At 45.1% G+C, this 15176-nt stretch overlaps 1 protein-coding gene across 1 annotated transcript in view; it reads right to left on the minus strand.

Moving 5' to 3' along the window:
- KIT (KIT proto-oncogene, receptor tyrosine kinase) overlaps positions 1 to 15176 on the minus strand; it is a 68071-nt gene that overhangs the window by 35209 nt on the left and 17686 nt on the right. Inside the window, exons 5-7 of the mRNA XM_054989661.1 lie at positions 10606 to 10765; positions 7527 to 7716; positions 5447 to 5562 (exon numbers count right to left, since the gene is read on the minus strand). Of these exons, the coding sequence (XP_054845636.1) occupies positions 5447 to 5562; positions 7527 to 7716; positions 10606 to 10765 (466 nt within the window). The remainder of the gene's footprint in view (positions 1 to 5446; positions 5563 to 7526; positions 7717 to 10605; positions 10766 to 15176) is intronic.

Below are 15176 nucleotides of genomic sequence, written 5' to 3' on the forward strand. Positions count from 1 at the left end.
AACCTAATTGCTTTATTTATTGGATGTCCCATACTGTCGATTGTGTTTGACTTACTCTGTATAATCCACCTTGAGTCTCCATGAGAAAGGCAGACTATAGACAACATACTTAAAAAAAAAAAGACTAACACATTTATAAAATTTTAAGCATGACAGCCCACTAAATCAGATGAATTGATCTAATGCTAAGTCAGTAGGTGGTACCCTCAAGTCATAGCTGACTTATGGTGAACCCTGGTGGAGTTTCCATGGCAAGAGACTACCAGAGGTGGTTTGCTGTTGCCTGCCACTGCAACCCTGATCTTCGTTGGAGGTCTCCCATCCAATTGCTAACCAAGGAAAACCCTGCTTAGCTTCTGACATCTGATGAGATCAGGCTCACCTGGGCTATCCAGGTCAGCAAGTCAGTAGGTAATAAAAACAAGACTTTATATAGTAGTGCAAAAGGCCACGAAATGCCAGAGACAAGAATAGGCTAGTGTGGTGTAGTAATCTGAGTGCAGGACTAGGTTGGTGAGACTTCGGCCATTGGGTAAGCTTGAGCCAGTCAATAAGAGGGGAGCTGTGGGGACAAAAAAGAAGGAAGAACTACAGATGTCACCTGAGTTCCTTGAAGGAACAGCAGGATAAAAAATACAGTAAGTGGACATGCCATAATTCTTTGCAGAGCACAGAGGAATTTAAGGCCTAACCCAAGTTGACTGCAGGAGATACGAACGACACAGAGGAAGAAAGGTAAGCAACCTTACTTCCTAATCCTAAAAATACGCATGGGGCAGAAACACGTTTAATGAATAGCACCGGCTACAGCGGCATCCTACGGACGAGGAAGGTGTGCCGAGTCCACTATGCTTGCCGCAACTCCTTTGTGTAGCTCTTTCTCTAACAAGCAAAAGACTTTGAGGTCATGCCAATTCTCCATATGGCACATTTGTTCACCGCCCCCTTTTCGATTGCTTGCAAACACGTGATGCCCTTTCTGACCCACGTCAAACAACAACCGCTTATAATGCAACAACTCACATCTCTGGCTCAGTGATGTAAACTGTGGTAACACTGGCACAACTAGCCCTTATATCTAACCCACACGCTTAAAATGACAGCAGTGCATAAGACTGGGTTGAAACAAGTGAGGAACATTCATATTGCTACTGTCTAATCTTAAATATTTATTTCCCTCTAAGTAATCAGGAGGAAAAAGAAAATGGTAATAAAAGTAACACAAATCGACTCCATAGAACTGAAGTGAAGATTGCTGAGATATGGAAGAGGGGAAGTAACTTCTTTAGACTCTCTTTAACTATGGCTGGAATCCGTCTTGATGGTAGCTCCATAGCACTTAATAAACTAATGAAATTACAGATTTGAAGCAATTAATGGCTGATTATTGACAAGAGGATGGAGCTATGCAAAGCAGCTTAATGAAACGTTCAATAATTAATTCGTTGTTGCTGGAGCAGTGCTCAATATATATAACCATTAGTATCTTTTTTTCTGATTTGGGGGATAATGAAAAACACTGGAGTGCATCAAGCCTCCCCTATAAAACAGCTCCCAGGATGAAGTTTTGGAACTGAATCAGTACCCACATTAGCTAGCGGTAGGCTACATTTGAATCAATTGTTTTATACGTTCCTCTGAATACAGATGAAGATGTCACCAGGAGAGGAAGCCGAAGAAAGGGGTCTGATGAACAGACTGCTGGACTTGGACAGGGGAGAGCACGAGGACTGAACATTATCTCTAAAAATTAAAAGGTGTCAGACCCTGTGGGGAATGGTTCAATTTAAGCCAAAAATTAACTGAGGCAAGGCTTATCCAGGCCTCCACTCTGACAAGGTTGGGCTCTAAATGCAAGCTTGCATTGGAAACACAGTTGGGTAACTGAAATGCCGCTCTTAGAAATGTTGATTGTACACACTCCAATGGGAGGAAGAGCGAGGAAGGTGGGCCAAGAATTGTCCCATACGAAAGTTGCCACATTGGTTTTGCCTGAAATAATTTGAGAGCAGCTGATAAATAACACCCCCTTTGGTACTCGGAAATTTTACTATGTCCTGGGTTGATTTTTTGTTGCTGTTGGCTACATATTCACAGGGGGCATTCCTAGACCCAGGCGAGTGAATTACCACCCCCAAATATTTAAAACATTGCACTGAAATGAAATTATGTGCATGGCACCTAAATTTTAGCTAATTTATTTTTAAGAGTTATATTTTTGTACAATGGAATTCTGGTTGACATTTTCTGTATTGTTCAGATTTCTGCTGGTCTTTGACCGAATAAACTGATTGACAGATTGACCGGGGAGATCTACATTTAATACTCCGCTCATGGATGAACATAAGAATGTAACAGGCACCCTGCTGCATCAGACCGGTGGACTAGCTCATCCGGCATGGTGTTTTACACAGTGGCCAACCAGCTGCTCCGCAGGGCCAACAAACGGGGCACAGGTGCCAAGACCTCCCCCGATGTTGCCTCCAAACTCTGGAATTCAGAGATTTACTGTCTCCAGTTGAGGAGGTTCCCTTTCATTATTATGGCTCATAGCCACTGCAAGCTGTCCCCCAGGATGAACATTCTCCCTCTAAACCCATCTACACTAGCAGTTGTCACTACATTCCCTGGCAGTGAATTCCACGATTTAATTTCATTGAGGAAAAACATCCCCGTTGATCCTGAAACTGCCCACCACTCACACTGCTTGCAACTGAAATCCAGCATTATGGCAGAGAAAGAAAAAGCACTCCTTTGTCTGGTGCTGCCACCCACTTTTCTGCCTCTCCTCCCAGCACTACAGCAACCGGGCCCATGCCGCCTCCTTCCCTAGAACCTCAGCCGCAGGCACCTCCAAGGAGCCCCAGGCCAACTTCCCCATCCGAGCAGCAGCTCCCGCTGCTTGCCCCAAGTGACAACCTCCCCCCATGCAGCCAACTCACCTTCTGCCTGCAGCAATGCAGCTGGCTCAGCCTCAGCCAGGCCAACGGGAGGCCTCTGACAGCCTGGGCAGAGCAAGCAGTATGGGTGTGATGAACAAAGAGCAGAGCAAATGTCCTGCCCTGGGGTGAGATGGGCCAGCAGGCTTCAGAGTCTACCCAGCTCTCCCAAAGGACAGGCCCAGAGGAGGGCCCCTTGAGGACACCAAGCTGGGATTGCAAAGAAACCCAAGGAGGTGGGAAAGAGAAACCCTTTAAAAGCAGGCTCCTCTGAGGGCCAAGGAAGGCAAGGGAGGAGGCAGCTGGAGCTTGCTGTCTCTTGAGGCCTGAAGTCACACAGCTTTGGCAGCCAGCAAGATGGTGGCTGTCCGGGGTGTAATGGGGAGAGGTCTCACATTCTTGCTCACTTTTTCCATGAGCTTGTTGTATCAGCTTGGGGCTGATCACTGTCTCTCAGCCTAATCTGTCTCACTGAGACTATAAAACGGAACAGATCCACGTACACTTTTGAAGTAGGCTAGGATTCAAATGGGGGAAAGTAATGTTAATTAATTAAATGAAAATTAATTAATTAATATGTGAAGCTGGGTGTGTGGACACTGAAATGAACTAAGGTCCATGTGAAGGAGATAGCCCTACCTGACACAGATACGTAAAGTAATCTTTCCTTCTGTTAAGAATTTCCTCTAAACCCTGCTACACAGCTGTCTGGGAAAGAGTCGTGTTACAGCAGCAACCTACAAAACATTTTGTATCACACACATTTCACTGGCTATGTACAGATACTGGATTGCATCTTATGACTCTCTTTCTTTAAGTCTTCCTTCCAATGGAGAATGACGTTTTTCTGATGGAAAAAGGCTTCCTCTGATGGAGAAAAGTATTTTGTTTCTGAAGGAAAACTCAGTGGAAGGGATTTATATGATCCAGTTTAGTGGAAGGGAGTCACATGATCCAACCCAGTATCTTTTCAGAGACTCAGAGCCAAGCTACAAGTGACGCCTGACACAGGTTGGACACTTGTCAGCTTCCCTCAAGTTTTGATGGGAAATGTAGGCATCCTGGTCTTGCAGCTGTAATGGAGAGCCAAGCTGTAAAACCAGGACGCCTACATTTCCCATCAAAACTTGAGGTAAGCTGACAAGTGTCCAAGCTGTGTCAGGCATCACTTGTAGCCTGGCTCTCAAAAGCAGCATGCTGGTTCTGTATTGGTAGCTTCAGTATTTTATTTCAACCACAAAAAAGGGCTTACAGATTATGTACCATATATTGACATTGGAATAAAAGTAGCCCTAATATTATTTTGCCATAAATCAATGCTATACATTTGGACAAGGAAGGCATTGCTCTCCGAGTTCTGGAGCTTGCCCTCTTGAAACCTTGTCTTATGAAGGTCAGATAGATATAGATCATAAGACATAAGATGTTGCACACAGGTATCCTTCTTTCAGTATGTGAAACTTGAACTTTTACTAGTGCTCAGGGGGTTGGATCCAGTGATACATGAGCAGAAAGGAAAGGAAAATATGTTTAGTGCAATTCCACTTGCAAAGACAGTAGCACAAAGGCTGCAGCAACACGCGGTATAATTTTTAATGAAACGGCAATGTATATATGGAACAATGGAATGTACAAGCTGTTCACATGACCACTAATTTGCTGAATCAGAAGAAATACCTTGCTCTCTGTCTCATGCACACGGCATGGATAAAATTACTTTTGCGTAGCGCAAGCAACAAGTAGTAGTTTTAGCGTTTCTGTCTGTGCGAGGACAGTTGCGCATATGGAATTCTGCCACGGGATCAAACGGATGAGTTGCAGATATGATGCTGATTCTCCACAAATCATCAGAAGCTGCTCCTTCTTAGGGTTCCATCAAAGCTACAGTATGAAACCATGGCTTGAACTGGATTTGCAAAATATGGTTTTGAGGAAACATTGTTAGCATTAATGCCAAACTAGACAATGCCGTGTGCAGAAGTCCACCATGGGAACGCAGCACCATTACAGAGCTTGTTCTGCAACTTTTGAAAATGCCAAAAGGGGCTGATCCTGCAGTGGACTGCAGCATGGAGGGGATAATGGGCTCCTGTACCCCTTCCTTGCACAGTTATCAAGAGCTGAAATGGAGGTCCCCAGCTGGATTGACTTCATGCAGCATTATCACAAGCCTTGTGGTGGACTTGGGGACGTGGTGTTGTCTAGTTTGGCCCTAAGTTATGGCTAACTCTGAGATGTAAAGGGAAGGGGGAGCGGCTCAGGAGAGGGGAAGGAGTGTTTGTTCTCAAGGCATTTTTCCAGCATTGTGCAGGGGGTTGGACTAGATGACCCTAGAGGTCCCTTCCAACCCTATTATTCTAAGGCTACTCCCAAGTTCTAAATTTTGAGGAGGTACCCCTTGTTTCAGCCATGAGGCACAGTGACAACTTCCATGTGCATTTGTTTTTGTAAAATGCAACAGTCTCGGCACCGAATAAACACTGTAGACTCTGCTCTTTTCTACTTACTGTTCACGAAGACATTAAATGCAACAGATGAGGCAGCATCTGAGTTAGACACCAAAAATGTGTAAATCCCTCCTTCTATTCCTTTCAGTCGAGTTAGGTGAAGCTCACTGGAATATCTACAGGAAGAGGAAGAGGAAGGAAGAAATAAATTCACTTTTACTACTCATGTCACCCACCGCATACGCAGAAAGCAAGTTGCCATCATGAGACACTTTACCGGCAAATGTGAAATTATACTGCCTCTGTAGATGCGGATCCTTAAACTCTGCGGCCTTAAGGACTCCTAGTCTGGTGTGCTTCGTCACATTTCACCACCACTTTATAGGAAAGCTGTTTGGACGGTTTCTGAATTAAAATCCTGTTCTTTCCACGCTCCAAGGCTATACTGCAGCAACTCATATCATGTGCAAATATCAGTGAGTTGGGCTGAAGCAATGGCTAAAGCCAAGAGCCAAACTATGGCTGAATCCACACGTCCTGGCACAGAGCTAAACTGCTGGAAAGACGGCGTCTTTCAGGCAAGATTTCTGATGGGCGCGATGGCATCAGAAATCGTGCCAGGAAGACACTATCACTCCGACAGTTTAGCACTATGCCAGGACGTGTGGATTCAGCCTGGATCAGAATTCAAGAGATCAACAATGTGCTGGTATAAGAAAGCTCATTAGTGGAACTGGAAACATAAAACTTCCATCACCGATGGATACTCAACGACTGATCCATAGTTTCCTGGAACTCCAAAGGGAAAATAGTATATAAATAGTGTGTGTGTGTGTGTGTGTTTGTACAGCATAGAAATAGTATACACATATTTAATAAATCAACCCTTAATTTTTAAATATTAAAAATGTGCGACAAAATAATTATGCTTAAAATGCTCCTAGCATACAATTCTAAATCTAGGGCATTCTATGGACACGATACCTTTACATTTTGGTATCAGTCAATTTTTCCCATAGTTCCTCCAGCCATAGCTCACTGGAGTACATGTGCTGATAACCTTTATCGCTGAATAAGTTGTTCATGTAACACAGAGAACTCTGCCCTCTTACAGTATCATCTTATACAAAGTTACTCTAGTCGGATAACCGCATTCATTTTCCTTTTTGTAACGCATCTGTGACGCTTTAGTCCCATAAAAATCTTTGCCTGCCCTACTCTTCATGTACTGTTAGTTTAGCACCCCAACTACCTCTCTGACGGACCTTGATCGCCTTTTCATTTTTGAAAACCCAGGTTTGGCTCTCTCGAGTCGTAGGCTGCTGAACCCTGGGCTAGAGAGCTGAGCTTGGCTGGATAAAATTCCCTACCACGTGCTCCGGATTGGCCTTCCATGTGTTGCTCTGTTTCTACCTAACACAGGCCGCTTCCACACGTCTTGCCTGCCTGCAGAACACTGTGCGAAAGACCCGGAAGACAGCGTCTTTTCACGCGATTTCGCACGAGAAGACACTGTTTTCTGGGTCTTTCGCACGATGTTCCGCAGGCAGGCAAGACATGTGGAAGCGGCCATATTCTGACCATCAGGAGGCTAAAATTATACCACACAAGGTCTATGAATGCCGGGTGGGGAAGAAACAAACATCACAACATCTTGCTACTTAGCCAAGTTTCCCTTTTACCTCCACACCAGGCATTCCGCACAAGAGCAGAAGATTAACACGGCCATCCTGTTACTCGGGAAAAGGACTCCAGCAGGGTCTTCTGTTTTCATTGTATCATCTCAGGTACATGTAGGCTTGCCGCCACTGCCTTGGCTACAGCGTACCTTCAGGTGACTCACCTTTCATTCTCACCTCTGGTTCCCCTTACGGGGAATGGTAACAGCCGGCACGCCCTTCAGCTGGCAACGTGCCCGACATTACAACAGCTCCATTTTATAATATGGTTTAGTAGCTGAATGCTGAAGAAGGAGAAGGAATTTGGACACATTCCCCCTCCCACTGCTCCCGTGGCTTCTGCCAATCAAATCTACTGGGCGCTGAGAACTCTTACAGCGAACCTGCCGTGATCCTTGTCCCTTCTCCCCAGAAATGATACAGGATACGCTTGTTGGGTTGCTGGCACCACTTTATATTACCTGTTTTTGTCTATATTGGTGACCCGGACATAATGGTCAGATGAATTTTGCAGCGTCTCATTCATATACATCCATAGTTCCTCTTCTGGTTTTGGGTATGCTTCATACACCACTATTAAATCCAGATTTTCTCCATCATTGACATTTACCGTTGTGTTTGTTGTAGCTGATAAATTGACATATCCTTTACCTGGTGAGTTGCAATATGAAATATTTAAAAAACAATTTTGCCTGTAGACTTTCCAGTTTTTCTGTTGTTATGCATGTGTGTGTATATTATGTGTATGTAATTAAATCAAGGTCAATGGGATAAGGAAACATTACTGATGAAATAGATTATAAATTGCCACCTGCTCAGAAAAACAGATTTTATCAGTTAAATGAAAAACTGTGAGTGCCCAGTGACATTTGACTGAGTGAGACGAGCAATAACTCTTACGTTTTACAAAGGGATCTTTTGCACGGGATGATGGATCTAAATCTAGCCATTCATTCCAGCGAGATTTATATTAAAACAGAACTATGAAGTGCTGACATTTGGCTGGATTTACATCTATTTTGGGGGTCTATATCAGAAGACTGTTCACTACAGAAAACAATCATAAAACCACAATAAACAGATCAATAAACAGAGAGCATCCTCAAATTAACCCAGGCTGTTTAGGGCTCTAATATTTAAGGACTAGCATCTTGATTTAGTCCTGGCAGTTAGCAGCCCATAAAATTCTTTTCACACAGGTGTGATGTGTTTCGATAGTATTTCTTGCTGATAATAAATACAATCCAACATGCAGAGATGTGCAGCGATGGGGCAGAACCCTAGCTGTGGACTCTGAGCTGTTGCCCCTGCCACTCCTCCAGCCAATGGATTGTTGCATCGCTACCCCGAAGTCCTGGCCACCCAACAGGCTCCATGCTCACGCTGGAAGGGAGTACCCACTGATGCAGCTACTGCCTGCGGAAGTGGCTGCGCCGATCAGCCGGGCCAGGCTCAGTCAGCCGGACAGTGGCCCTATGCAGCCACTTGGAGAGAACGCCACCTGTGCCTCTAGGGAGTGTCTGATGACCCCTCCCCCAGGTTTAGGGGAGAGAAAGGGATCTCACCAGCCCCCTGAGCCTCTCGAGAAGTGAGGGGGGGGGGGGAGAGCCAGGAAGGACCACCTTGAGCTAATTAAGCCCCCGAGTCACCTGGCCAAGGAGGTGGTGGTTTGGGCTGCTTCTCTCTCTGCTGGGCAAGTTCAGAGAGATCAGGGAGCAAAGACCAAATCCCCAAGGGGGAGACAAAGAGCCAGCTGAATTACAACCTCAACCCGAGGCCAACGAAAGGGCAGAGGGGCTTAAGCCACCCTCACCGTCCCCCTCTGGGGTTTCCTGTATAACCCCACTCTGCAATCTCCGCTCTGGATCCGGCTACTGCCCAGAGCCCTCCTCACACACCCACACGGTTGAGAAATGCTGCAACGTAGCCGCTAGACTGATTTTATTCTGTTCCCGTATGAAATAATACCACCTAAGAAGCGGGAAAGCCTTTTCCCCTACTACGTACAGACATGTTCCGAACACTTTGGCTAATTACAGTACATGAATATGCTTCTAATCAGTTTAGCACTTATGGTAATTTTAATATTTAAAAAGTACGTATCACAGAAATCCAACACACTGTTCTTTCTTCTTTAGGGAAACGTGTTAACAAATAGGGCAACGTGAGCACTTCTGAAGGCTCCTGATGGGACTAATCTATAGCGTACAAGACACCTAGTGGAACCCGGATATTAAATCTCTGACACAAATGCACTCTTTGGACTCGAGCCAGCACATTTTAGGGAGCGGCTTCTCCCCAATGTTCTTCCTTGCTCAAGTTAGCATTTAATGCATTCCATATATTTTCCATGCATCATGCAAGAAGAGGGGAGTGCATGAAAACGTGCAACGGCTTTCAGTTGTAGCATTCATTTTAATGGGTTGGCCTTCCCAAAGAGGCCTGCCAAACCCCATCATTATACACTGTTCTCTATAAGGCTATTCTGCAAGTCTTTTGAACGGTAGTTTGTATTCTTGGTGGCTTGTGAGGCTCCTCCCTCACCAGTGTTCCCATCCCTTGGCCTGCCATACCACTGGCTTCCCAAGACAGATGTCCTCTGGCCTCACAGCAGCAAGTAAGGCGGTTTTACCACCTTGTTCCTTCTCCTGCCCAGGAAATGACAGCACACCTTACTGCTTCTCTGTGTGTTTTTTCCTTGGTCCTCACAGGAACCTGCTTTTAAAGGATTACCCTTTTCCCACCTCCCTGGGTTTCCTCCCAATCCTTACTCAGCCTCCCTGAGTGGCTCTTCTCCTGGCCTATCTGATGGGAAGGCTGGGTAGACTCTGCAGTCTCCCAGCTCCTTCCACTCCATCTCAGCTCAGGGTAGGGCGTTTGTTCTGCCCTCTGCCTGGCTTGCCCCTTAAGCTGTGCCAGCAACTCATTCGGTGGCCTGGAGGATGGATATAATAGTTTTTGTTTATACAGTGCCCCTTTTGGTGTTTGGAAACAGGGCCCACGGCATAATAAAATAAAATACAGTTTGCTCTCTAGATGCTTACACAGTAAAACAGAACGAGTTAGCATTTAATACATTTCATAGACTTTTCATACTGATTTCCATGATTTCTCACAGAATCAGTAACTTTCTCTGAGGCTACCAGCCTAGTTCTATTAGAAAGTCTTCTATGACTAGGCCTGCCAGTGTAGTCATGTTGTCTGCGCACATGGATGCCCTCTCTGCTTCAGGTGAATGCACTGTAAGAGAGCCTGCTGCATTAACGTTGGTGGTACAGTATGAATATGGCACAATCATCAGCTTTATTATGGACAGCCCTGCTATTTCACAGGTAGAACCCCAAAGACATGATCTTTAGTCCAGAGGCCTCTTACGTTTTCTGAGATAAGTTTTTACTTATTGCAAAACTGATATCTGATTTTTCAGCATAACGTTTTGAATTTATTACACTCCACCCCCCACATTCTTCACTGGGGAGCAGAGTTTATGTTCTCCCCCGTGGCACTGAAATCTTACACAAGTGAACTGTTACTACTTACCTAGTACTTTCAAGGTTATAGTGACATTGGATGTTCCAAAAGGGTTTCTTCCTTGGCACAGGAACACTCCAGAATCATTAACTCCCACTGAACGGATGCTCAACGTTAATTTTTGTTCATATCCATAATCACCCATATTCTTGCTTTTCCTCGTAACATTCTGTCGGCAAGGAGGGGGGGGGGGGGAATTAACATCTAAGATACAGTGTACACAGCATCTTTCTCAGATAAATTAAAAATAGACGTAATTATAACTTCACCATATTAATATTCATAACTTAAAACCAGAATAATAAGCCATCATGACAAACCTGTCACTGGAACCTCTCCATACAAAACAACTAGATTCTCAGGGCTCAGTTTAGAAAAAAGAAACGTCCTTCCCAGAGCTATATGTACTCCCTCCTGTTTCCCCCCTTTTCTTTCCTTTCTTCCGATATTCTCCTTTATTCTTGGTCTGCTGCCGTCTTTTCTAGGAACAACTAGAAACATCAGTAGATCTATCTAATTAAGAGATATGCAGTTTCAGGACATTTTCCTATATTACCTCAGCAGCACGGAAGACACTACGGATTGCCTTCCCCACATCAGAACACCTGGGTCACATGGCAGGAATGCGCTGGACACAAAGTGGGTCTGCCACACAACTGCACTGCCCCCCCCCCTCACAGCACAGGACACCCTGGCTTGTAAAACAGCCAGGTCATTGGTTCCTCCCACATGTTATCAGGTTTCTGAAGCTACTGATTCGGTGCATGAATGAAGGTTTGCACGCCACTAAAATAACATTAGAAGGGTCAGGATTCTAATTTCAGACTAATGAAAAACAAAGGCAGGAAAGCAGAGTTTCCAAACAACAACAGTTTCTTAATTAATTCAACCCAAGGGCACCCAATTAGCTTAACGGTGGTAAGCACTAGAGCTGATGAACTTGCTTAAAGGGGAGAAGAGGAAAAAGTGTTTTCCAGCAAGGGGAGGGGCTATGGGGAGGAAAAACACGTGTACCTGGGGGCGGGGGCTGGAACCCGACTTAGTAACTGCGGTTAGCAAGAATTCACCATTGTGTCTGCATCAGCCCATTAAACTTGTATCATAACAAAAGCAAGACATAGTTCTCATGTCTCATTTTCAAATTTAGCAGATTGCCCGCTAATGATATTTTGAAAAACAAGATAAAAGTATTTTAGTAGCTTTTACTGATATAATGTGTGTGTGTGTGGGTGGGGGGTGGGGTTAGAATATATTGTGAAAAACAATACAAAAATATGAGCAGATGTCCTGCATGAAAACAAGTTTTCAGATTTAAAAAAAATAGTGACCTTGGAACAGTCCCAGAAGCCCCATCTGCAGGGCCCAGAGTTGACCACATGCTATTGAGACTGGCTTCCCACTGGTGAGGGAGTAAAAAGTGATTTGCTATCAGAGAAGCACTTAAGAGACAGAAGCTGAGCTGCTACCAATGGATTAGCTGGGAAAGGCATGTCTCTCCAGGGACCCCAGGGAGATATTACCCAGGACATATTTGCTCAAGAGCGTATGATTTATCTAGCACTGCACTGCCACACAACTCCTTTCTCCGTGCACACATAATTTGCTAATTATATATTCCAAGCACTGCCATTAACAACAGAAGACCTGTCAATTAATAGTGGGATTGTGTTCAGCAAGATTAGAAGCAGCCTGACTGGGAGTTTTTTTCTATGCATGCCAGTTACAAAATAGGTCACTGCAAAGTTCCAAGTCACCAGTGATTCACAGACAGTTTACATCAGAGAAGTGGCCACCACTGAAAAATCGTTCTCCTACGGAAGGGGCTCCATGCTGTGTCGAAATGCTTTGAGTGGATCTTTCTGGCCCTGCTTTAGTGCCACTTCACCTGCCTTAGTGTCACCCCTCACCTGTTGCTTGCTGACCAGCTGCAAGTGGATTGGCTGTTGGGACTCCTACAGAAACCTCTTGAGGAATCCAGCTTTGCAACAGAAACCGCAAGCCTTCGAGCAGGAGTTGGATGTATTGATGTAGGGCTCCAAGCTGCTCTGTGGCATTTGGCTCTTTCCTCCAAGAATCCTTCCTGACCTGCTTCCATGCCTGGCTACCTGTTTAGGAAGGTCGAAATCAAGCACAGCAAGCTGCTTCTTAGATTTCTGGCCTAAATATCTGAAGAAGCAAGCTGTGGCTCACGAAAGCTCGTACCCTACCACACGTTTTGTTAGTCTCATAGGTGCGACTGGCTCTTTTCTACTGGCCTTGCCTTGGTTGTCTGGAGCTCTTGATGGAAAAAATGGTTCGCTCAGGAACTCAGATTCCACGTCTGGGACTAGCTGTGGCTTATGGTGCTGGGACCGGGTTTTGCCAGAATGTCACTGGCATGTGAACTTCTGGGCTAGTATCTCATGCAGTCAGCAATGTGAACAAGCACTCCTGGGCTCAGAAGTTGGCAGCACCGATGCTGTTACCACAACTTGACTGGTGCTTCTTCTTGAGGACCTCCAGATCTTCATTTGTCTCCTCTGGTCCCTCAAATTCTAGACCCGGTTAGTAGTGAATTCCTTCCTTCCTTCCTCCTGCTTACTTTATTGACCAATTAGCTAACTCACTCCTTCCCTTCAGGTCTTGGTTTATGTTGTCTCTGAGCTCTAAAGCGTATTCTTTCTACATATTGCTTACTGCATCACAGAGTTGATTTTAAAAACAAAGGGAGGAAATTTTGAGTAGGGGAGCTGTAGTTTCTGTGGAAGGTGCTTAACTAGAGTTCTTGAGCTGTTGGCTTTGTGAGCAGCTGAGCCACAAGAAGGCGAGAGTCAAGAGCCAGAGCTAGTCCCAGGAACGGAATTTGAGCTCCAGAACAAATTCAACTGTCTATGCAGCAAGAACTCCAGGCATGCAAGCTGGGGTGAAAACTTCAAAAGGCCGCATGCTACACATGATTCTGGCCTCTAAAATAGATAACCAGGCAAAGAAAGCAGGTGAGGCAGATATAAAGACAAGGCTCCAGGAGGGAAGGCAGGAAGCAGCCTGGAACCCTGTGTTGCAAAGATTTGCCTAAATTCCTCTGGTCCAAATTCTCTTACTGCAATAATCTGGGCCTGTTATACACGTTTGAATGTAACATATAATTCACCCCTGAGAAAGGAGCCCCTTGTAAGACCTCACAGCTATTGAGCATTTCTGTGCTTAGAGACCCTAAACACAATCCAGAGACATGGACCAGTATCAAAACCAAGTTTTGGTGCAGATTTAAAAAGCAGTAACATAGAATCATAGAGTTGGAAGGGGCCATACAGACCATCTAGTCCAACCCCCTGCCCAGTGCAGGATCAGCTTAAAGCATCTCTGACAAGTATTCATCCAGCCTCTTCTTGAAAACTGCCAGTGAGGGGGAGCTAACCACCTCCCTAGGCAGCTGATTCCACTTTTGAACTACTCTGACCGTGAAAAAGTTTTTCCTAATGTCCAGTTGGTACCTTTGTGCATGTAGTTTTAGCCCACTGCTTCGCGTCCTACCCTCTGCTGCCAACTGGAACAGCTCTTTGCCCTCCTTCAAATGACAGCCTTTCAAATATTTAAAGAGAGCAATCATGTCCCCCCTCAACCTCCTCCAAACTAAACATTCCCAAGGCCCTTAGCCTTTCCTCGTAGGGCTCAGTCTCCAGACCCCTGATCATCCTCGTCGCTCTCCTCTGCACACTCTCAATTTTGTCCACATCCTTTTTGAAGTGAGGCCTCCAGAACTGCACACAATACTTCAGGTGCGGCCTGACCAAGGCAGTATAGGGAGGGGCTATGACCTCCTGCGATTTTGACGCTATGGCCCCTTTGATACAACCCAAGATTGAATTAGCCTTTTCTGCCACCACATCACACTGACTGCTCATATTTAGTTTACAGTCCACTCTTATCCCAAGATCCCTTTCACATATACTACTGCCCAGAAGTGTATCCCCCATCCAGTATTGGTGCTTCCCATTTTTGTGGCCCAGATGTTAATACTGTGCACTTGTCTTTGTTGAATTGCATCCTATCCACAGCAGCCCACTTCTCCAGAGTATTCAGGTCTTGTTGAATTTTAACTCTATCTTCTTGGGTGTTTGCTACTCCTCCCAATTTGGTATCATTAGCAAATTTAATGAGTAGCCCGTTTACCCCTTCATCCAGATCACTGATAAAAATATTGAAAAGTACCGGGCCCCAAACCGAGCCCTGCGGCACCCCACTGGACACCTCCCTCCAATCTGATGAAACGCCGTTGACCACCACTCAGCAAATTTAATGAGCAGCCCTTCCACTGAATGAATGAATGGAATGAATGAATGCAGAAGATGCCACGGCAAGAATCATGAAACAGTCAAGACAAAGCAAAGAAAATCAAAGCAGGGGATGAATAAGGATAATGAGAGAAGATAATCTGCAATCTAAAGCCACCCAAAGTCAAGGTGTCTGCTTAGCTGCTCTGGCCTCAGGATGGTGATGTTAATTGAAATGAGGCTTGGGAAGTAGGTAAGGTTTCATGTGGGTAGAATCCATTAGGGGCTGTCAATCAGAGAGTAAAATGGTGGTTGATGCAATTCCAT

This window comes from Eublepharis macularius, chromosome 10, assembly GCF_028583425.1.
Source record: "Eublepharis macularius isolate TG4126 chromosome 10, MPM_Emac_v1.0, whole genome shotgun sequence".
NCBI classification, from domain to species: domain Eukaryota; kingdom Metazoa; phylum Chordata; class Lepidosauria; order Squamata; family Eublepharidae; genus Eublepharis; species Eublepharis macularius.